The sequence below is a fragment of the Lonchura striata genome, chromosome 2 (genome assembly GCF_046129695.1).
Source record: "Lonchura striata isolate bLonStr1 chromosome 2, bLonStr1.mat, whole genome shotgun sequence".
Taxonomy (NCBI): Eukaryota; Metazoa; Chordata; class Aves; order Passeriformes; family Estrildidae; genus Lonchura; species Lonchura striata.
Window position 1 is genome coordinate 51,912,907 of NC_134604.1, and position 24,815 is coordinate 51,937,721.

The following is a 24,815-nucleotide window of genomic DNA, read 5'->3' on the forward strand; positions in this document are numbered from 1 at the left end:
TTCCCCCCTCCTACGTACAGTGCATATAAAGGAGCCCCGATTTCTTTCTGTGCCAGCTCTCAGGCTTTGCCATCCCAGATAACGGCAGGCATGGGACTCCCCAGACAAACGGGATGGGAAGGAGGGAGGTGGAGAGAGGTTTCCAGGTGACTTTTTCTTCTCTGTCTGCACTCGGTCACGGAGCTCTAAGAGACTGAGGAGGTGCCACCTGCCTCCCGCTGTGGCTGCTGCCGCCGCCGCTCCTCTCCGGGCTCGCTCTCCCGTTAATCAGATTAGAGCGTCTTCGCAGCCTCCCTCACCCGCTCTTCCCTTGCAAGTGTCCGTCTCCCCTGAGAGATGTCCCTCAATTCTGCCTCTCTCTCCTCCCCTTTCCACTGATCACCGTGCAGTTCTCGTCAGCTCTGAGCATCTCCCCCTCTCTCTTTCTCCGTTTCCTGCTGGGTGTCTCTACGTCCTTTTGGCTCTGTGCATCGCTCCATCCATCCTCCCTCTCTCTCTCCGCGCTGGTGTGTGCGCGCATCTCTCTCCGCCCGGCGGCTGCCACTCCTCGCCCTACCAGCCCAGCGCTGCCCGCAGGAGCCGCCGCCGCTGCCGGAGCGGGGCCGCCCCGCGCCGCCGCCGCCGCCGCCTGGCCGCCGTGAGTCCCGCCTCAGCCCGCGCCCGTCCCCCGCCCGCCGCGGCACCATGTCCGGCTCCGGCAGGAAAGACTTCGACGTGAAGCACATCCTGCGCCTCCGCTGGAAACTGTTCAGCCACCCCTCGCCGGCGGGCGGCCCGGCGGGGGGAGGCTGCCTGCCGCCCGACAGCAGCTTCGAGCACTGGGGACCGAGCCAGAGCCGCCTGCTGAAGAGCCAGGAGAGAGGCAACGGCGTCTTCTGGAAGAAATCCGCCTCCTCCGCCTCCTCCTCGGCGGCCACCACGGCCAGCCCGCCCAACGGGACGCTGCTGTCCGCCGGCGGCCGGCCGGCCACGGGGCACGGCCCGGGACCGCCGCCGCCCCGCACCGTCTTCTACGTGGAGTCCCTGGAGGAGGAGGAGGAGGAGGCGGTGCCCGGCGGGATGGAGGTGGCCCGCGAGCCCGAGAAGCCCCTGGCGCCGCCGGAGCGGGGGGACGCGCCGGGGGGCTGCGCCGATGGAGGCGGCCGGGCAACAGGTGACGGAGGCGGGCACAGGTAGGGGAGCGCGGCCGCTCCGGCGCCGCCTGCGCGGCGGGCGCGGTCGGACCCGCGGGGTCATCGCGGGGCGGCGCGGCCCCGGGGGCCGTGGCGGGGCGGGGGCGCAGCCGGACCGGTGTGCTGGCGTTGTTGCGGGAAGGTGAGGGTCTGGAGGCGGGACGATTCCTCCCGTTTGAGCTGGCAGCGTTTGGAGGCGGAGGGAAGGGCGGCTGGAGGGCTGCCGAGAGTCCCAGGAGAGACCGGCCAGCCTCATGGTCAGGGTGCGGAGGACCAGGGATGCTGCCCTTGGTCTGCCCCTGGCCTTGCCCCTGCTCCTGGCCTGCGGCTGCCCCTGACCTGTCCCTGTCCCTGTCCCTGTCCCTGTCCCTGTCCCTGTCCCTGTCCCTGTCCCTGTCCCTGTCCCTGTCCCTGTCCTCACCTCCGCCCCCTCTCCTGGGCTGCCCCCGTTCGTGGGGCTGGCCCGAGAACAAGCGCCTCTCAAAGCCGGCGCTCCGCGCTGGCGACCGTCCCTACCCAACTTTTTCAGAAGTTTATTAAAAGGCTAGCGGAAGGTGGTGTTGTTCTGGGTACTGGGATGACAGGTGAAAGCTCGAAAGTAAAAGCGTCCGCTTTCCTGAAACTCGGTGTTAAAATCTACCGCAGAGAAAAATAAGATTTATAAGAATTTCATGTGTCATCAACCGAGTGACACATAAGAGGTTGTAAGAGCAAGAAAAACATATCCAGATTCTTGTGTTTCATACAAATGCATTCATGCTGAATTGCTTTTCCTTCCCATTCCCTGCCCTCCTCATGCCCAGCTGAAACACAAGTTACAATCATTTGAAGAAGGAAATGTAGCTAACAGAGAGCTTTCAGAAAACCTCCAATACAGATAGTCCTAAGGGTAAAATGATTCATTTCTTTTACTCTGCTTGCCTCTACCTCCCCACAGTTAAAATTACTTCATTTTAATTTCCCTTGTTTTTTGTTTGTTTGGATTTTTCTCCCTAGGGAGAGAAACGTACTGTTCTGTTTCTAAACATGAAAAGAAATGAAAAAAATTATTTGTTTTAGTTCTTTTTTTTCGTATTGAAAGTAATACATATAGTATTAAATATTTTATTACATGAAGGGACAGCACTGTGCATATGTTTTGATTAGTACAGTTGTAGATAAACGTATGGGTGTGTAACTTTGAGTATGTTACATGTTTTCAGAGAGCCCGAAAGCATATATTCTCACCTTGACTCTCTTATTGTTTTGTCAGTTAGCACAGTTAATTTCTTAAGAGCTATGTAATTTAAACACGCGGAATAGTTGGTAAGTGACTTAGGATATATTTTTAAATCAAAATACTGAAGTTTTTATGAACACTGGAAGTTGTTCTGAGCAACAAGAAGGTGCTTATCCTAGGATTCAATTCACATTGTTATCAGATACACTACAAAGACAGACAAAATACCAACCTTAAAGTTATATCTTCAAGGTTTTTAAAGAGGGATGGAATGGAAGAGGTAAAGAACTATTATAAATATAGTTTCATTCTATGGACTTTTCATTTAGGTGTGTCACTGATCTGTAGATTCTATAGAATCTGTAGATTCTCAGTGGCACCACTTGATTTGTACATAAGAGTTGACTTGATAGAATGTATGTACTCTGTGACATTATGTATCCAGTTACTGCTTTTGCTGCTCTTGATTTTCATAATCCATTTATTTCATGTTCTTCATTCATTGCTAGTGAAACAACACATCTAGTCATCAGTAGCTCATAATCCTGTTGAAGAAATATGCCCAAATTTCTTCAGATTTAAAATAACTGCTTCAGGAGATGTGACTTAACATTAATAATGAAAATGATGCCTTTTGAGGTATGAAAATGTTTTAGATAGTTTTAGAGTCTAAGACTTGACCTTCTGTTTCTTATCAAAGAACCTTTCATTTCCCTCTACGAACTTTGTACGTTATACCAAGAGGTGGTCAAGTGGTGCAAAAATGGCAGTTCTGTGCTTGAAAGTTCTATGATCCAACAATCTTCTAATGCCCAGGAAAGTTATGTCTCACTCATTCTGTATACGTAAGGCTTTTTATAAATGTTTTTTTCTGCTATTGACATATATGTAGAAGTGAAAATTGCTTTGTAGTGGTTTTTTTTTTTTTTTGGGTTTTTTTTCTTTTTTAATTTTTTTTTTATTTTTAGTATCTACTTGGTACCCTTGTAGCTCCAAAAGAGTTTTGGTTGGATTCTTATTTGGGGTTTTTGTTTGTTTGTTAGTTTCTTTTTATTAAGGTTTTTCCCAGCTGGTCTCCTCAGCTTGGTACATGGTTTTTGTACTGGAATCCTTCTTCAGCTCAGCTGGATTTGTTTTTCAGTGGAGTTTTAGTTACTGTTTCTACATCTAAGCTAAACATAAAGCTGGAGGATCTTGAATTCTTGGTTTTAATGTAATGTTAGATATTGTGGGATTTATATAATGAGAGATTATGGTTGTGTAATAATAAATACATTCTACTTTACTAATGTGAGTTTATTGCATGTATCTGAAGAACATCTTGCCATGCCAATGGTGCAGTATATCTATGCATAAGTAAGGTTATGTGGATAGTCCTATTAAGAAGACTGAAGGATTAGATAGGGCATGTTATAAAGTACTTACCCAATTATTCTATTTCCATATTTCCATTGTAAAAAGAAAAAAAAGATGCTTTACTGTTAACAGTTAGTGTTAGAACGTGGTCTGATTACTTGAAATTGCTTGGAAACACGCATATCAAATTGGTTTAGAGTTGGCATGACAAAATTGTCAATAGATGCTAGTGGATATTTAAAGATTTTTTTTTAATCTACATTTCCTAAGACAAAACTGTTAGGAAAAAAATCTATAATATGAATTTATAATTAAGATTTACAAATCAGCCACAAAACGCTTGGAAAATACCAGTGCAAAGACTTGTGATACATCCATCAGAGCCTCAAAGTTTATAATGGAGATTTTAACAATCATGATGGCTCTTTTCAGGTGACTTGTTAATCAACCCCCAACATGAATGGGATTCACTTAATAGACAATGAGTTAGTATTTTAGTCCCTCCCTCCTGAGTGGGTGGTAGCATGTTTTGCTAGCCTCACACTGTTCAAATCCTATGAAGATGTAATTCCTCATGAGCCCTTGGCACTGTTCACCACTACACACAGTACGTGCCTCACAAACTAGTAACAGGTTTATTTTTGCAACAGCCCTATTTTACAGTGGTGGTGGTGGGGGGGCGGGGGGGGGCAAGCCAGAAAGAGAGATTAAAAAAAGAAAAATAAAAACAAACCATTGAATTGATTGGTTTCAGAGCACATAGCACTTTTCTCCCACTACTTTCTCTGTTCTCACTTGCACCCATAAATGATGAGCCCATCTGCAAACCAGTCCCAGACTCCTCTGGTTGTGTGCAGAAGTGGAAAACACAGGATTCAATTAACATTTTGTTTAAGAGACAGTTCCAAGAAGATTGTGCCAGATATGCCTGACCCACATAAAGCAAGCACTGACAATTTCCATAAAACATACAAGAATATGAAAATACAGTTTCTGAAAGAAGATGGCAAATCCTCCCATCATTAGATACTGTCTAATAGTGTACCATAAAGAAAGATGCAAAAGGACTGAATACTGTACCTTCCTCACACAACAGAGTTTCAAAGTTTCATGCTTAAATGTTGAGTCACTAGGAAAGTAATGAGTTAGGCATTTTACTGTGCTTCTGTCAAGTTTGTCAATGGGAAGTAAAAAAAAAAACAGTATTAATGGGAATCCAAAAGATTGATAATTGAGAGAATGATTTTCTAATTCAAACATTAACTGAGAAATGTAGCTTGCAAGTCTCTGTGGTCAAAACTATTTATTTAAATTAAATGATTGTGATCACTGTAGAATCAGGAACATAAATATGTGCATGGTTAAACTATATGCTCAAAGCTTTTGTATAAGCATTTCTTTTATGTTTTTCTGTTCTGAGTCCACAGATCCTGCATTTTGATGCTTTTGCCCATTAGTCTCTCCTGCTTCCAAGTCTTCTTCCTTTTCTCCTAGCAACCTACAACCTTGTGGTTGGCGTGCTGCTATAGAAAGTTATGAATTTGAAACCTATCAGGATGATCAACATTCTCAGTGCAGCTTTCTAATTTAATGAGAAAATATTTTGATCATTTTAGAAAACGGAGATAAAACTGTCATAAAAATCTGCTACTTGGCTACTTCATGTACTGCTTTAAGTTTATCTAGTCTTATGAGAGGATCATGGTCTCTGGTTTCTAAGTAAATGGAGTTTCCTGTTTACAGCTTTCATCTTGGTACCTGAACTTACAAGAAGAGGAGAATCAAGGTACCTTCCTATGTCTTAGTTTACCCTGTGAGCTCTCACAACTTCAAATATTTTCACAAGTGATCATAGCTGTGGCTTTTCTGAGGTACTATCCATATTTGAAACATAGCTTCCTTCTCCTGTGACAACCAGATCCTAAGATTGGATACTAAAGAACTCAAATTAATAGCTGCTTATGTTTTTATATTATCTTGTATAGACTACTTTGTTAAGATAGTAATTTAATGCTTGGGGTGATTTATAGATCACACAATTCTGCATTTCTAGGTTATGGAATCAGAAGAGGATAATCCATTTGTTTTTGTCATAAACCAGTTTTTTAACTCTATTATGAAACTTCTAAAAATGGTTATATAACTTGTAGGCTTTTGTTTTTATACATTTAACTTCCACAACAAAAGAGTCAGGGTTCCTACACAACACAGCCCACAGACCTTTCTCCTCCAAAGCTCTTATTCAGTCTCAGAGGATCTATGCTCTGTGCATGGGATGCAGAAGAATCAGGTGATAAAAATAGTGCAAGATCACATAGCTGAAGGCTGTATATATATACGTGTATGGAATTAGATAAGTTACAAAGAGAATCTAGGTCTAGAATTTCCTAACTTTAAAAACTGGCTTTGGTACTTGCAGAACAGCATTTCTAAAGCTTGGCTGTTTGTTTTGGTTGCTTTTTAATAAAAGAAGCAGAAGAACACACAAGTCACTTCATGTACTGCCACTTCTTTTGTCCATCACTTGAATGCAGAACAGAAACTTGAGGATTCCCTGTGTATCCCATTGCCACTTGAACTGATACAACAACTGACATAAAAGAAAGTTCTTAATTTTTACATTGGTAATTACTACAATGATTGTGTGCTTTCTCTGCAGAAAGATTGACGACTTCAACAGCTGAAGATATGGCAAGTATTTAGAGTCTTCCACTGCATTTGGAATTATAGAGACAAGCAGATTCATATAACTTTCTTCTTGGTGTTCCCTTGCTTTTGTTACATCCTCTTTACATTTTATTTTATTGAATATGAATTCTCCTGGACCTTGTTCTTGGGTTTTTTTTCTTCTTTCTATAGTCTCAAAGGAATCCCAGCTATCTTCTTCAAATCCTAGATTCCTTACCCAGAAGTCATTACTTGGTTTTACCAACTTCTTTTACCATCTGCCTCATTGATTTACGTATTTCTGTCCAGTCTTGCCTATACCTTGTCCTAGATAGTTCTAAAAATAAAGTAAAATTTCCTGTAGTTCATTAACATTCTTGGACCTCTCATTCTTCTGTTTCTCCCTAACTATTTTGTAATCTTTGAATTTCAGTATAATTTATGTCTTCCCTTATCTCCTTTGTAATTTTTAATAAAATCATAATAGAATTCCCATTCCTATGTTTTTACCTCAGCTCCCCATTTTACTTTGTTCTCTTGATTTGTTTTATCATTCTCTGCCAAGCTGATGCTAGTATTTGCTATGTTTAATGGGTCAGCAAGCCACTTTAGTTTGAGTAACTTGTTTAGTCTAAGATGAGGATTTATCTTTATCTTAGATGCACATTTTTGAATACGGTGAATTATCTATCAGATGTCCCTACTTCTCTTCATTGAGTATAACAATAGTCTAAAGTAGCTAGTTCAGGTTTAAATGTTTGATTTAAATGTTTAATGTTCAATTAAATTTGGTAAAAAGAACACCATTTGAAGTCTGCATTGCAAATTCAAACAGTTCTAAAAAGATGGAATAAAAGGATAGAATTAATTGAATCTATTATTTTTTCACAATGTTAGTAAAAAGCATATCACTCATCTCAATAAAAGTAGAAAACATATGCTAGAAAACATAAGCCCATTAAACATGCTAGGAAGCAAAGGACTTGACCAGTTTCTTGGTTGTTGTTACCCATGTACTTTCAACTTTGACAAAACCAACCATTCTTTTTTCCTCTGGACTAAGTTGCACTGTTTTGAAGGAATATTTTTAAAAAATATAACATTAAGAAAAGATTTGGCAGTGAAAATATCAGTTGCACAGGGAGTGACTGAATCGGTGAAAGACCTCTAAAACTAACTACCTCTTAAGTGTAACATCAAAGAACATTGCAAAAGGGAAATGCTTTTCAACCTTTTCATAGTCAACGTAAAATAAAGAACAGAGAATAGCCATCTTGAAAATCCAATTGATAGTGAATCTTTATAGAGAAGTCTGCAGAAATACTGTTGGCTTGAATATAATTTTTTTTCCTCCATAAAACCATTTCTGGAATATTAATAGTAGGGACTTAGATAAGTCAATATATACTCAAATAATTATGTATCATTTGCATTTCTCTCTTTATATATACATCATAATATTGACATATATTAAAAGTGCATATATGTATATAATTTATATAGTTCTTAATAAATAAATTAGAGTTAATTCCTATGAAGTTCATTTAAATATTGTACATTAAAAAAATCAAGCATATTGTTGAAATCTGTTAAATTTGTAAGAATGCTGCTGATACATAAAGATAAACATACTCTTAACATGTGATCATTGCTTTCTAGCAGCTACTTCTTATCCTTGTGACTAATTTTCTTTATACCCTGTTGGAAACAGCTGAAGAATTTGCTCTTTCTTTTTGTATCTCAAACTTGCATTTTTTAGGCAAAAAGTGCTCCTTAAATGTTCTGCTATGATATTTTGGCAGAATTTTCTAACATACAAATTTCCTGGTATTGTTAGAACAATTTCTTAAAATACGTAATTGATGATCTAAAGTAACCTATTTACACTAGGGAAAGAACTAGATGTTATTAAAAGTTTCAGAAAGGAAATTTATCCTGTAAAAAGTTGAGAACTGCTGCAACTTCCTCAGAAATACAAGCAACTGTGTAATCATCCCTAATAATACTGAAAAAATAAATCCTCCAAATCCCCCAACTTTTTCAAAAATTTAATTTCATCAGTATCTAAAATTTCTGACTTTTATTTCAAAAATTCATAATTTACCAAGAATTTAAGATGAACATAGATCCAAATACTAAAATATGATGACTTTTTGATAAGAGTTTAAGTAAAGGTTTGTTTAGATGTTTTTCCATTAGTAATTTAAATATCTTACTTCAAAATTTTTGAAAATGTTACTTTTAACTGTAATATCAGTTAAAAGTAATATCAATTGAAACTGATACTGTGAAACTGATATCTGAAATAAAAGAAAGTTTCTCCAAAATTTATGTTAAAATTTAGCTAGACGTTTCAATAAATGCTTCAAGTTTGTCACATTGTTCTTTCCATATCTTCTATTTCCAGCTGAAGTCCTAAATAGTGCCTATGCTGAGGATTAATGTTAGTTTAGGCCAGTGTTACAGTTCTGTAGTCCTAATGATATATATTCAAGGCATCAGAGGTGATTGTCATGAATAGCCTGGTTTTCCAAACCACATTTGTAATCATAGCTCCTATTTCTTCACTCTTCAGTCCTTTATTGCATATGTCCTGGCCACATTTTGGCTGTCACACAGACCTTTCCTACAATTAGGATCCTGAATCCATTCTTTGTCTTACTCAGGCAAATCTTATCTCTTGATTTCCATTTTCACTACTTTATGTGTAATATCATCTGTTCTACTTGACTCATGAAAAATATTTACTTTAATTAATGAGATAAAGTGGAAAATAAATGATGGGTATTTAATTCTCAGAAATGAGCCAACAGAAAAAGACAGAGAGAATTAAGACTTGGTTTAATGTGGTGTGTATACCAAAGTTTGGACTTCACCTTATTATATTAAAATGGAATATTAGAAATAAACATTTAAGATTATGTAACATTGAAAATAAGAGGTTTCATATTTTAGTGTTTGCCATTATCTCAAAATGTATTTGAGAGATGGAAATGTCTTTTTCAAAACTTCAAACTTATTTATTGAATCTAAATCAAAAATCTTTATCACACAGGATTGATTTTATGAATTTAATAAAGCAGTGATTTTCTTATTCTTTAATAAGTAGCTGGGTATAATTAATGGAACACATCATCTGCAGTTCAATCTTTTTTTTAACTGTATCAGTCAAGTTTTCTGTTTGACTATGTTTCATCAACATTAAAATATTCAACCTTTTGTAACATTTGTATTTTTCTGTCATCTGTTTTCATCCTTCTTCCTACTCTTACCATATGGAAAAACAGTTCTGTTTTGACCTTGCTGTCTTGTTGCTGCTATGTAGATATGCTTTGTGCAAAACTCATGAAGGAAAACAAAAGCAAATCAAATAAAAAAATCACAAAAGATCCTTGAATCTTAATGGCTATAATCACATGCAGTATCTTTGCTGAATATAGTCCTAGGACTGAATTCTATTTGGCCTCCTAATTATTTCTAGAAATTCTTCAATGGTTTAAGTGATGCATACCAAAAAATAGTGTTGAATTATGTAAGGAGAAAAAGGTACAGGATGCATACCTCATTCTGTTGTGCTCTGTGATTTTGTTTGAAACTATAGTTTCTGAGATTATTTTATATTCTAGCAGGGTATAGGTTCTTTCAGAGTGTAGAAGTTGTTTTGCCTTCAGCAGCTATGGAGGAAGCATTATAAAAACCACTGCATCTGTATTTGCAGGAATATATGGCACTTCAGATACTCAACTTTTAGTTATTGGATGGACTTCTGATTACCTACAGAGATTTAACTTCTTTTCATTTTCTAGATTAGTCAGGTACATCACCAGTCCAAGCCTTCAGGCATATCTGGTTCACTGTTTTTTTTTCTCATATTCTTTGTTATTTCTCTACTTATAAATTGGAATATGTAATATTAGTGTACCTTCATCCACTACTAATTTCCATATGCATTGCTATATTTTTATTCATGCAGTAATAGCTTATGAATGTCCAAAAGATTAAATTCGTTACATTATTTCTGTTATAGAGTTTTGTAATGTTAATCACCATGCTAAATGCAAACCTTCTGTGTGGCTGTATTTATGCTCTATTTATTTATTGAATAAATAAATAAACAACTTCTGTCAGTTGTTTCATTATAATTTTACTATTAACTTATCCACAGAGATTACCACTTTTTATATAAATTATCTGTAGTTCGAAACAAAAATACCCCTTCAAAGTACCAATAGTAAGAGTAACTCCAAAGTAAATGAGACATCAAAAATAGGGAAGGAAAGAGAAGAAAGAAGGGAAGAGAGAAAGTAAACAATATAAAATAAACTGCTCCATATTTTCAGTTAGTGGGAACAGTTTTTAAAACTATATTTAGTCTTCTATTGATAAACATAAGGACTTCAAACTACTGTCACATCTCAGAAGTTGTTTTTTTAATAGCAAAAGCTTCAATTAATAATTGTTTGTTAATCAACAATGCCTTCCCCAACATATTTGATGATAATTAATCCTCCTGAGTTAAGTTTTTGCATATCGTGACTCTGGTATTTTAATTTAGAAGATTAATGACTTTTGTTTGAAAAGTAATAGTCTTTGAGAGGATAGAAATTTAGATGAAAGTGAATGCTTCTATACACTGTTCATCGGAGATGTAAATGGAATTTTTGAAAACTGCTATAAAAGAGATTGAAGAGAAAAGCCTTGACATGCAAAATTAGGACCAGTAATTGTAGGAATTCAGATTTTTTTTTGCACCCAATACTTTCATTTTAGTCAATGCTTTTTAGAAATAAAAATGAAAATATTCTTAAATGATTCATATGTTATAGGAGAGAATTAAAATACACACAACAATCTTGAATAAAGTAAGAGACCTCTGAAAAAAATGAATATGGAATAGTGCAACTTGCTATCCTGTCACAACAATAATCAGCAGAGATGTGAAGTAGGATCATGTCTAGATAGCATTCTGCAGAAGTGTTGCACTTAGTACAAAGCAAATAAAATATGAATCAAGTATTCCATACTACTTGCTAAAATTTAATCATAGAAGTAGATGAACAGACACATAGCCTGTGAATAAAGGAATTTCTAATCTCTGATTTGTTTGGGTAGAGACTCAGCTCTACTGTATTGTCCAGGACAATCAAGAAGTGCATGGATTGTTTAAAGAAATTCTAGGTAAAAAAAGGTACTATCATTTTAGAAAACATGTTGTACCAAGAAAAGATTATCACAGGAAAGAAATGTTATTGCATTTTTTAAGTACCAAACAGGTTTACTAGTCATGGTGTGGACTCTTTAATATCCTGGAATATAAGATTATAATAAACTAGATAAACTTCCATAATCATGACATGTTTAAATGTGACAATCTTTTTGCCTTGAAGAGAGAAGCATATTCAATAATATCTCTCAAACTGTCACTAAGTATCTTTCTATGAAAAGGTTGCCTGGAGATGCTGACAAAGGTGAAGTCAAATAACATGTCTCTTTGGGGGTTTGTTTTTCTGTCTTGGCTTTTTGTGTAGTCTAAACAGAGCCACCCATGATTATTGTACTGTAGGAAAAGCTCAGTGTACTTCAGGATTTTTACTTGCCTTGATTTTTTATGTTAGCATATGAAAACAATAGTTGAAAAAAAACAACCCAATCCAACAGATGGTTTGTGCTTTCTGTTACAAACAGACGATATAATATCTCTAGTGTATGCATTAGCTGTTAAAAGTTCTCAGGAAAGTATGATTGTGGCCTAAATTGCTCAGAAAAATGTCAATGTCTTTTTTAAAATTTATGTTAAATGGTGAGGAGTCTACATATTTCAATAGATGTACAGTTGTATGCTTCCGTGATATACAGAATATAGATATTTGATGTCTAGATACAGTAAGACAAACCAGAAAAATGCTTATTTCTGGAAGTATTGCTGCCTCTCTTTGCAAATGTAATGTTTTGACTATCTGTTGCAAACTTTGCTGTCAGGGCCACAATACTGTAATGAAAGTTTTCTCTCTGTATGTTTGAGCATATTGAAATAACAAGTAGATGGGTCTTACTTTCCTCACTGTTTTTTATTGATTTTTTTAATATATACATTTCATTATTTAGTCCAGAGTTTCCTGGAGAATACACAGATAGTAATATTGGCTTTTTTATGTTTTGAGAAAAAAACCAAAAAAGCACTACATTGGAGAAGAGTGTGATGGAACACAAAAATACAATTCCCTTTTCTGTGCAGGTGAAATTTAATTTATCTAAGATTTCTTGCCATTACCATAAAAGGAAATAATTCTGTTAGAAAACAAAATCTAGTATCATATCAGAGTAAGCAGCTGTTGCAATTACTCTCTTTCCATTCTTGTAAAGGTTTTTCTCTTCAGGAACAGAGCTTTCTCTACAAATGTCTAAAAAAATGCACCAAACAAACACAAACTTTATGTCATGTACAGTAGACAATTTTTAAAATATCAAAACTCAATCTAAAGCTGATATAATTCAAAGATAAATTATCTATCAAAACCAGGTATTCCTAATGACTATTCATGTAAATATGTTGCATGCCTTGTCTTTGCTGTGTGGTATTTCAGAAAGTCTTTTTAGGTTATTCATATTTTTGCCATAACCTTTGTCTTCCAATGCCTAATTTCTTTTTATCTCATGCTAATTCATATAAGAATGTCTGAGGAGTCCATATGGTAAATTATTACTTTAAATTAGTCTATGTAGCAAATTTCTTTAGGCTTGTTTGGAAACCAAAATGTGTTGGAAGTAGGAAGAAATAGTCCTTGTGTGTACAGTTTGATCAATCTATTCTAATTCAATTCACTGTGAATGGAAGGGTGAGTCAAAAAAGAACTGATGCTTCTTTTCTGTGCACAAAGCAGGGATTAACATGAATATTCCATGAATATATTTTTGTGATAAAGTACTGTTTTATAAAAAATAGTGGGAAGGTGTTGTTCCACTGCTACCATTTACTGATTAAAATTAATAATTAAGATTTTCACAATGACTGAAACTTCCTATATGCCATATAAAAAAAAAAATCCCAATCTCATTAAAAAAAAAAAAAGTTTTTTTCACAGATCATAATTAGATGATTAAAAAGCCTAAAGAGTATGACAGGACCTGGTACTGAATTATTCAAATTATATGTTGGATTGAGCTGATAAGAACTTTTTCTTTTGTAATTTTTGCATTCGGGTTCATGAAATCATCAAGGTTCTGATTGCATTGTTAGAATTATGGAAAATTATTTATCTCAAAAATCTCATCAAATGGTTCAAGACATGATTTTAAATCTAATGGAAGAAGAAGGAAAATATATTTCATTATTAATTCTCAGATCATAGATCATATTTTGAGGAGTTTAGCCATCACATGAATGTTTTAAAATTGCATACCTTTTCTGAGCACATAAGTTCTTCCCTGTGAACAGCTATCTGGCTTAAGTAATCTTTTGGGTTTTAGAGTCTCCTATGTTTATATAGACTTGCTCTATGATTGAGAACAGATAAAGATTTCAGTAACAGTAATAAGTTTTAGATGGATGAATTTCACAGTATTCCATGCCTTTTGAAGAAAATATGCTAAATAATCTAATATGCTAAATTAGTTTTATATTAAAGTTTATAATTTACTCTCAGCATTATATTTTAGTCTTATTTTCCATTACTTATGGTAGTGTCAAAAGGAAATGAGCCATAGCGATCTTATAGATAGGAAATAATATATTTGCTAAAAGCATAATAGGGGCAAAAAAAAGCAGTATTATTCTTCTGCTAAACCTTTTGTCACACGCTGTGTGACATGCTATGCTATTGTCCCTGCTTTATGACCTTTACAAATGGCATTTCATTTTAAATCTCCACATTGTATTAGAAACTAATTTCTGAGATTAAAGCAGCATTTATTAGGTTTTATAATTAGAAAATTTTGGATAAATGGCATACACACTAGAGGAGCTAGAGTTTTAGTAACTCTCCTCTAACTACCCTGATTTTTCTTATTATTTCTTCTGTGTATTGGATTACTAGGTCAAAAAAAATAACTTTTTCAAATTTTCTTTGCTAAAACTGTAGGCAGTAAGCTTTGGTGAACCTCTTTCAGCCTTGTTTTTCAGGTGATACATTTGTTTCTTCAATTTAATTTTACTCATCTAACAGAATGACACCTAGTTCCTTAGTCATCTAGTCAACATATTGTACTTGGTATTTGAATATAGCTTATCTTAAAAAAGACAATGTGCATATACTGCATGAGGTGAGTCCTCTATGTGATGAAAGGGAAGAAGGATTACAGTTCTTGAGTGAGATCATTATTGAGGTAGAGTATTTCAATGCATTTTAGCTATTTACATTTAGATTACATATTTTGGTGTACCTTTCTATATTCTGTAGTAAGTGGAGAAAAATACATACTTTAAGCCATGGTTCAGCTGGCATACATCAGATGTCTACAGTAGTATGGATTGGATTGTGTTTAAGAAGTGCTTAGATTTCTGTACTACCCATTCTATGTTTCCATAAAGATTGTCCATGAATAGAATAATGAAGAATAAAATGGGGCAAGGCAGAATCTGAATTTTTCTCTTCTAATGAGCTTAGATTTCTGGGAAGGCAGCCCAAACCTCATCATCTTAACCTAAAATTATAAAAAGAATGAATTAAAAGAGAATAAATATTACTTTAAAGGTAGAAATAAAGAATATTTTTTAGCTGCTCTCTTTCGTATATAGATAGATTTACTTCAAATTACATCTAATGCTTTATAAAAGAAGATATTAGGATAAAAATGTATCTCAGAAGGTTCTAAAACAGAAAACAAGAATTGTGCAGTGCTGCCAAAGAAAATTACATAAACTATGATGATAATTTTACAAATTAGAAAAACAAATGCAAAATGAAAATTTCAGAAGTTAAGTTACTCTTGCAATTGAAAGTGTTATTTTTGGTCCAAGGCACATATTTTTCACCTATAAAGAAGAAAACCCACAACTTTTTAACATTACTGAACCACCTGCTGAACCATCTATTTGAATTATTTTCAAATGTGCTTAAAAGCTTTATATAAGAATTTCATACAGAGATACTGTTGAGAGGTACTGGATGAAGATTTCTGAATTCAAACAGAATTTATTCAGATTGAGGCTCAACCTTACCAACCCCCTTAGCTATTGACAGGGCTACTGGTATCGACTAAAATATTTTTGATGTCTGGTGACCAGTAGTTCCTTATCAAATTTTGAAATTAGCCAAAGACAAACTAATTGAAAGTTTTGAAAGTAAGTTTGTAACAATTTCACTTTATTAGATATCAGTGGTTATTTTCTTTTTTCTTTTTTACTGTTATGCATTGACCAAAAATAAATATCCCATGAGAAAGCAGTATCAGAAAAGCATATCCATAAAGCAGGTATGCAATAAAATCTGTATTTTTGTACTTTCTGGTAGATACACTTGCTGTCTTTTAAACAGAAATTATCACAAGCTCAACTCTTGTCTTAATATTTCATAACCTTAAGCCTTATAAAACTTTAACTCTGATATAAAATTTTAATAGATAGCAGAAGATGCTGAATAAGAATATTTTGAAAGGGGTTCTTTAGCACAAAGAAAAAAGTGCTAAATTACTGAAGTAATGTGAATATTTCATGTTGTAAGAACTGGCTTCAATGTCAACTTTCACTTTTTTGAGAAAAAAATATCTCTGAAAGGTTAGTTAAAACCTTTGGAAAAGGTTACTTTAGGTTACTAAGCAGGGAAGCATATGAAATGTTTGCAAGACTTTATGTTTTTAGTATTCGTGTTCCTGATATCAATTAAAAATATGATCATTCAGGGAAAAGTGCATTTTGAAACAAATGTTGGCAAAAGCTTTATCCTCCATAAAGTATATTAAAGGAAAACAAATAAGGGAGAAATGATTGATATGTATTTTAGATTGAAGTCTGCAAGCCTCATTTATATTTTGGGAGTTAAACATCAACATTTGAATTTTCAGTTCTGACTGACAGTACCATTTTGCTTGGCTTCATTGGTTCCTCTAAAATTAGAAACCAAAGAAATGAATGACAACAGAATTTAAGAAACTCCACCTAAAGAATCATGCCTTATATCTAGAGTCACAGCTGGATGGGGTAGTCAATTTATGCCAAGTTCTTCCAGCCATAAGTATGTTGTTTAAAGCTTTATATGGTGGTACTATATTAATAAATTATTGTCTAACTAGTATGATTGATGGGTATCCAATGTTTTTGTGTTTACTATCCTCAACTTAGAAATAGCTTCAAGGACTGAAATAAGGGACATTTTGTTTCAAGCTGTCATTTCTTTGCTTCCTTTCCATGCCCCAGTTGCTCTGTAGTTTACAGCACTGTCAAATATGGGTCACCTTATCACTGACTACACAAGTTGTGACAAGCATTAATGTGAAGGAGAGTTTTTTTTCAGAATAAAGGAAACAGCTTCTCAAATTATCTTTTATTCTTTTCTCTCACCCTTTTTTGTCCTGTTTTTTCTTCTCATTCCACAGCATTGAGCTGTATTGCTGTCAGCCCTGTGAAAATACTACTTTGTAAACTGCAAACATAATAAAATTGCTGGTCATGACAAATGGCTCAAGTCAGTTTTTCCTATTAAGTCCATGTAATAGCTGCAGTATGTACTGTGCTGTACTGAGGAATTGGAGTATAGCCTCTGCAGGAACTAACCTACCAATTCTTAACCAGAAGTAAATCAGACAATGATGAATTGTCTTCTTCTTTAAGAGTATTCATAAAGTCTCTACTGTGCATTTTCTGTGGAGGCAAAAGTTTCCCAGATTTCTGGAACCTTGTGCAGCTTCTGTATACTAGTTTTTCTTTTATCAGGTTTTGTTTCTAACTTCATTGCATACGAATTTCCATGGGGACTTTGAGAAAGTTTGGTTCAATAAAATGATATAAAATTGACTCTTCATTTTACATCTGGAAAGTGTGATCTTTAGAGACAGTGCCAATAACTGACGGGTATAAGATGCTCACCAAGGTGCCTGTGCCCTATCATCTAAATGTATGGTGTCTGATTCAAGAAGTGGTTATAAGAAAGATTTATTTTAAATAACATGACTGTGGTGGTACATTATGCACTCTAGATTACATATAGACACATACACAAACAGATGAATTTTCTATTCCCACAGAATAAAGATAGTGAAATCTCTCAAAATGAAACTGTTCCTGTATTTCAAAATATTAAAAAAAAGAATGGTCTTTATTTTGAGAATGCTAAAAGAGGAATAAAATTAAATTACTGTCATATCACCTATTTGAGAAGTTAAAGATAAAAACTCACTGCCAGATCGAAGATTCCACCATCTGACTTAGTAAGTGGTTGCCAAGCATATATTAACATAAGGAAAGAGAATCAAATGGTATACTATATTATGAAAATAAAATTATTGACAATGAATCCAAAGTTATTGTCTAAGTGATAATAGACAATTTTTAGCCAATTTGGAGCCTAGTGTTTCTCATATGTGGTGATTGTTCCCCAGCCTCCTTGATTCTGCAGTTATCATGACTGAATTTAATCTACTTTTGTTATGGTTCAAATGTATTACTCAGTCATTTAGAAGCATGAGGTCTTTCTTATATCTCTATGATCAAGTTAGATGTGATTATCTTTAATAATTTAAATAAAATATTTGATATACTCATTTTTCTTGGGTAAATAATTAAAAACAAACACAGCATACAGATTGTTCAGGGATGTTTCTGTGAAGATCTATTCAGTATGAAGAATGACCATTCATTTCAATTCTTCTCAATTCCAATCTTTTAGCTAATAATTAATTCATTAAAGATCTTCTTCCTTTAAAACAGGATAGGTTCTTTCAAAGATGCTGAGGGGAGGAATTAACCAAAGTTTTATTGAAAAAAAAAAGAGTATATTGTTCATATTATATTCATATAATTGCTGATCCCTTTACATACTAAAACTTGTAAGCTCAGGGTTTCTTCCTTGCAACCCAGTTTGAAACTGTAACTTAGGTATTCATGTGTATAATGAATCATGATTCTTATTTTACTTTTATACTAATTTCCTTGTAATAGAAGTAAGACAATGACTAGACATATTCTTACAGCTGATGTCACACTAATAGGTTCTGCCCATTATCCTGATACCTAAAGTGATTTAAGAAATTGCTTAAACCACAGCAGATTGCTGTGCATTTCACAGAAAATTTGTGGATGAATAGTGAATTATCCAGGCAATTTATTGTTTTCTATTTCATAAATCCTTTTCTTTAGTAATTTCATTTTGTGACTACTTGTCAAATTTTGTTACCAGTAAAAAAAGACATCTGGTTAGAGAACCTACACGTGTCCCTCTGTGATTGAACTCTATTGTAAATAGCAAATTAGAAAAGATACATGAAAAAATCAAAACAAAACTGAATGAAGCACAGGACTTTTCATATTTTTAAAACCTTGAAAATTGCTTATTTTTATGCAGCTTCCTTCCAGGTATGATTCACTCTTTCAGTGCGTGATACTGCAATATTTCTGCTATCCATTTCTTGTTCTTTGCTGGAACTATCATCTTCATTTCAAGAGAGTCTCAAAAAAAAAAAAAAGCAACAGGCATCTAAGAATATGAAACTAAAAGATTGTTCAATTTTAGAGCTGTCATTCTGTCAAGCTTTTTGAAAAATGCATCAAAAAATATGAGTTCATTATAACAGAAAAATAGAATGGGAAGAAAAAAATTATTTCCTCTTTTTTTTTCCTATCATTTTCTATCATTTTTCAGTATACAAGGCAAAGTTAGAGATATGATGAAGACTTAGTTTTTAGTAAAAGTTAATCCAAAGATTAATTTTTTGTAGAAACGCATAATTATGAAATTAATGATATTTAATTTCTGCTATCAGATGTTTAGTAATGACTGTTTAAAGCTCAGCAAAAAGCCTCCTGGCTTTGTTACTGCAAGGAGATAATGTGACATCTCACACATAGATCATTTGATGCTCAGCGAAGCTCATTTCAGCTACTTAAGTTTCACCATTTATTTGGGAAAAGGATTAGCTTCCTCATTACATTTCTCATATATAACAAAGCATTCCTTCCTTTGGGAAGGAAGAGCAGAAGGAAGGAAGACAGGAGTAATTTAATTGCTATTTAAATGTCCTCAGCATCTGGTTATTCTCCGCATGAAAGGTCGACTGAAGTCTACTATCGCCTAATATAAAGGTCAAAGTTCAGGAGGCAGTCCAAGCCCAGGACATACATCAGAACATAAGCATGTCTGTTCCTGACTAGGTTGGGTGTCTAAACTCTCTGGGTTCTGGGACTTTTGGTTGGTTGATTTTTATTTAACTTCTAAGTTACTTAGCAGAAAGTAATCTGCTTTAATGCCGGAATTCTGATAAATACTACTATATAACCATATCACCTCTTGAGTATTCTGTAAGCTTATGATAATGCATCAAAATATTATGAGAAAGACTTTCTCCATTTTGAAGAAATCAGTTCAAGTAATTTGTTTATTAACCTTTCCATTTCTATGTTTGTACAGTACTGTAACTGATAAATAAAATTGCAGAATTACAAGAACTAAATTACAATTCTGCTGCTAATCCTGTGCTCGAAATTTTCCTCTAAAAAATTTTAGGCAAATAGAAGTCAAAAATAGTGCTTCAATAAAATGCAGTCACCTACATTGTAATTTTATTTCCTTTTTTAGGAAAGTTTCAGCATATCTCTGAATCACTTGTGAAAGACTGTCTTTATTCTTTAAAGGATTTTTTAAAAATTATTTGTGCTGACTAATGGATTATAAAGGTCTTCATAAACTTAATAGGCTAGATTAAAAGCATAATTTGGGAATTATGTAATCACACCTCATTTCCTGCTCACTTTTAAATGCACCTACTAGGAAAAATTCAAAGTAACTTAAAGCAGTCAGCTAACATGAAGCACAGGCAAATCTCATTAAATATATTTTTGGGTTAGTTACATACAGATATGTATGCATATATATCTACATATACATATGTGTGTATATGATCAAAATATACCTTTTTGTTTAGTGAAAACTCTGTATGGGAAATAGGCTTGTGTATGACTATGACATTCAACGCAAAAATTCCCATGAGCCTCACAGAGTTTTGAATGAAGAACTCATCTGTAGAAAGCCTTACTTACTTCAAAATAGAACATGTGTTCTTATTTCAAAATAAATTCAATGTGTTAAAGTTTTAAGAATAGGATATATATATAAAATATTAGAAAATATGGGGTTATTTGTTGTTGTGCAGTACTTGAAATCAATGTTTTACTGAATACTTTAAATATTTATATCATTAAGAATCTATGACCTTTTTAATAATTGTGATTTAAATTAAATAATAAAAATATTTTGAAATAACATGCCTATTGTTTTGACGCTCAGAAAGATACTATTTTATGAATTTATGCTAGCCCTGCAATGCTATTGACTTCAATCTAAGAAACATTATAATACCTCTATGATAGTTCAAGTTTTAAAATTATTCTTAATTAAATTATTGATTCTATATTAACTGGAGAAATTTAAATAAGAATGTATTTGCTTTCTTTAATGAGATCTTACATGAACAGTATCTTCATTACAGTTGGTCTGCAATACATAGGAAAAACTAGCACTGAAGAATCTGTGAATCCTTCTAAGTAAGATCAGTACAAAACAGTGATAATGCTTTAATTCTTGAAAATTTCATTTGCAACTTTTGACTACTGAATCAAACAGAATTGAAGAAGCCAGGTCTCTTTCTTCATAGAAGCTTTACACAACAGTAGAGTTAAAAAAGGGAACAAATAAGTGAGAGTTTAACTTTATAATCACTAATGTTCAGAATGCTCTGTAAGCAAAATCAGAATAAGGATTCACCAGAAAGGCCTCATTAAGATACAAGTTAGTCCTTTTTCTATAAAGTATGATGAGCTGCTTAAAGTTATAGGTGTTGTCAATAAGTAAGGTAAAATGTATGTGTGTTCAAGGACCAAAAGCATTGTTGGTTTTCTTTATACTGTTAAATAGGTGAGAGCAAAAGATGTTTTCTTCCTATGTATCTCCCCACTATGTTCACAAAAGAGCCCATAATGGCCCTTAGCCTTGCCTAAGCGCATGCCTGGCTTTAGGCATCTAGTTGAGGCATAAAAGTGAGGAATACAAGAACGTGCCATAATGGTACTAGAAAAAAGAAAAGTATTTCCAGGTAATCTAGCACATTTTCGGTCCATTACAGCAGCTAACTCAGTGTGATAAGTGGAGCCTCTCCTCATTATCACCTTCAGCTTTGTGACTCCTTCAAAGGGAGGCAAGAGAAAAATAAGGGAACATATGGTAGTGCTGTAAAAGGTATAGAATCAGTCTCTATGCAGGTCAGGGGAGACTGAGAAGTTGCTCCCAGCCTCCTCCTAGTCTATTCACTCGAAGCAATTGCTCTCAGGTCAGTATTAGGCCATGAAATGTGGAATCCTGCTTGAAGGAAGCATAGCTGCATACTTCCATGAATAGAAAATTATTCCAGAAAATTAGATTTGCTGTGGTATTAAAATTTTTGTAGTCTTCTCTTAGCATCTTTCCTCTGTTCTACCTTCACATGAGCCTACGATATGAACATTAAAGGAAGATGGCAAGTAGAAAACAGCTTTGTTTTTATTACAGACAAAAATCCAAATAGGTATAACTTTTTACATTCTAATTTAAGATCGTAAATCTCCTGCCCTTTAATGAGACTGTTACTGTCACTGATTGTTGCGATTTCAAATACCATTTTGAAAAATGTTTTTAGAAACTCAGAAACAATAATGTATTTTTCTACTAATTAAACTGAACAAATTTGATGTGTCAGCCACAATAATTGAGAGTGTTCTGCATGCATACAGGTTCAATACTGCAAAGCTGTCATCCATTAAGGTGCTTTTTCTTAGCATATTACCAGGATAAACTGAGTTAGTGTGCCTAATGTAAACAGGAATAAAAATATAAAAGCAAACTGATGTCCTCATGCACAAGCATAAATATTCCAAGGAACAACACTCTAAAAAGACGCTCTTTGGAGATGTACTGAAATGTCACAATGGTTATTTCTTGTTTAACAATGGACTGGCAAAACAAACTATTTCTAAACCTAACAGCAGGCCTGCGAACACTTAAATGTTACTGTGTTAATAAATCTAAAGTAAATCTAAACTGCCACATATTGGAAATCCTTGAATTAGGGCTGTCCATTAATGTCTTAAAATTTTCTATGCATAGATTGAAGCGAATGAACTCTCCCTTCCCTTTTACTATTTTGTTTGCCTTAAGGATTGTTGATCATTCTATCAATCAACAAGTATTGCAGATAACCCCTTAGAATAAAATTTGTAGCTACGCTTGTTATCCTTAAGCATTAAGCTAGAATTGCACACAGTTGTGCTTGGGCAACTAAATGTCAACATGTCAGTCAGGCATTGATCCATCTAAGTCTATTCAAACATCTCTACTAAGACACTTCTGGAATAGCATTGCTAATGTTTCATTCAAGAGAATAAAGTACTTAAATTTTTTCGCTATTCTTTCTTTTCATATGATTTTTTTAGAGCAAGAGAGTGTACTTTGCGATCCTTATACGGAGAATGTACTTTAGAAATACTCATTTGTTTGTCACTCACATGAAGTGATGTATAAGAAATCATAATATTGTCATGTGCTTGTTATACGAGACAGCTGATGGTTTGTGTGCCACTGTCTACCAGCTATATACAAATAACTGCTGAGGATGACAGTTGTGGTACTCCCACTTAGCAGCTTTGGTGGGGCCCTCTCAGCTTCAAAAAATGTCTTAAAGAACATTCATGACGTGTGAGCAGTTAGGAGAATATTTGTCCATTGACTACCTTTATATGGCTTTTTGAGCTCTAAGAGGTGTCTGTAGTTAATGAAATGAGGAATTCCTTTTTGCAGGCTTTACAGAAATCCAAAACTCAAAGCATATATTACATTATTTGTAATTTGTCTTGCATAGCTGGATGCAGATACTCATCCACATAGATGCTGCTGGATTTTTCTAATTTTATTAAATATATTACTAAGAATGAGCAGTAGCAATGTAACTATTAAATTGAAGAAATATAAAAAATAATATGTTTTGGTGTGGCATCTGGGACCTGTGTCCCGCTGGGAACGCCACGGAGGGTATGATCTGCTGGAACCAGATGGCTATAGAGAAGCTTCCACTGAGGCGGGATGACGCTCAGGCTGCTGTGTTTTCCAGAGGGTTTTATTGAGGGAAGAGTGAAGTCGGAGGTGCAGGGAGACAAACTCTCAGGAAGGGAGCGGGCTCTGAGTGCGCGGTCCCGAGGGTGGGGTAAGGTATATATCAGAAACGGGATCAGAGGTTCGGGGTACAAACCAGCCAATAATGGACCGATACAGGGGAGGAGTAGGGATGGCCGACAGGGTGAGGACCGATGGGGACAGGGGGGAAGGGGTGGCTAACACTAGGGAATCAATGAAGGCATTAAAAACAAGGAACATTCCAGAACAAAGGGATAGCTCAAACAATGATGGACATGAACAGGGATAAATGATTGGTATCGGGGGAGGAGGGAAAATTACACAGAAGTGGTCTCCCAAGGCATCCCAGGTGGACTATGCATGGGACCCCCTCCCACATTTTGGTTTGCATTTAGCGGTCAAAACAATGCCGTTTCTTTATGTAATTTTAAATCTTTTAACTGTCTTTTCAGGAGCGGTAAAAATTTACTTGCAGTTTCTGACCACTGAGTCAAACAGAACTGGAAAAGGCACTTTACTTAGGTGATGTAGATATTTTGAATGTGGTTGGGCAATTAAGCACACATTGTTAAAAGAAAAGACAAATAATACATTCAGAGACCTCATAATATCCTTGCTAAAGGAAATATCAGTAAAAGTCTAGATGAATACTGCTCTAAGCTCCACTAAGAATATCTAGTGCCATTTGACATGCCTTGAGATGTCTGAGATATGTTCCATGAGGTTGACAGGTACAACACTGGATCTAGAGGAGACCATTCTTTATGTGATGCCATCTGAAGACCAGACAAGACATGTGAGAGCATCTTAAATTGCTTCAAGATGCTGGAATGTGGGCAGCTGTACTGATGTAGCATAAAGAGTGCCACAGTGACATTTTTATGCTCAAGGCATAAAAAGCATACTGCTTTTGTCAGTAAGAAATAATAATTTTAAATATACAGATTTGTCTTGTGTTTACTTGGTGAACAAATGTACTACAGAAAAGAGAATTTCATAATCCCACATGTAACATTACACATTTTACGATTTTCTCTGCTTTAAAACAGCATAATAGGGTGATAATTGACATGTTACAAAATACTAATTTCTTAC

The 24,815-nt window shown here is 35.2% G+C and overlaps 1 protein-coding gene across 1 annotated transcript in view; it reads left to right on the forward strand.

Annotated features, from left to right (window-relative positions):
- The first annotated feature begins 684 nt into the window (after nt 1–684).
- Nucleotides 685–24,815, forward strand: part of KLHL1 (kelch like family member 1) — a 185,967-nt gene continuing 161,836 nt past the window's right edge. The window contains exon 1 of the mRNA XM_021548042.3: nt 685–1,172. Within this exon, the coding sequence (XP_021403717.2) occupies nt 685–1,172 (488 nt within the window). The remainder of the gene's footprint in view (nt 1,173–24,815) is intronic.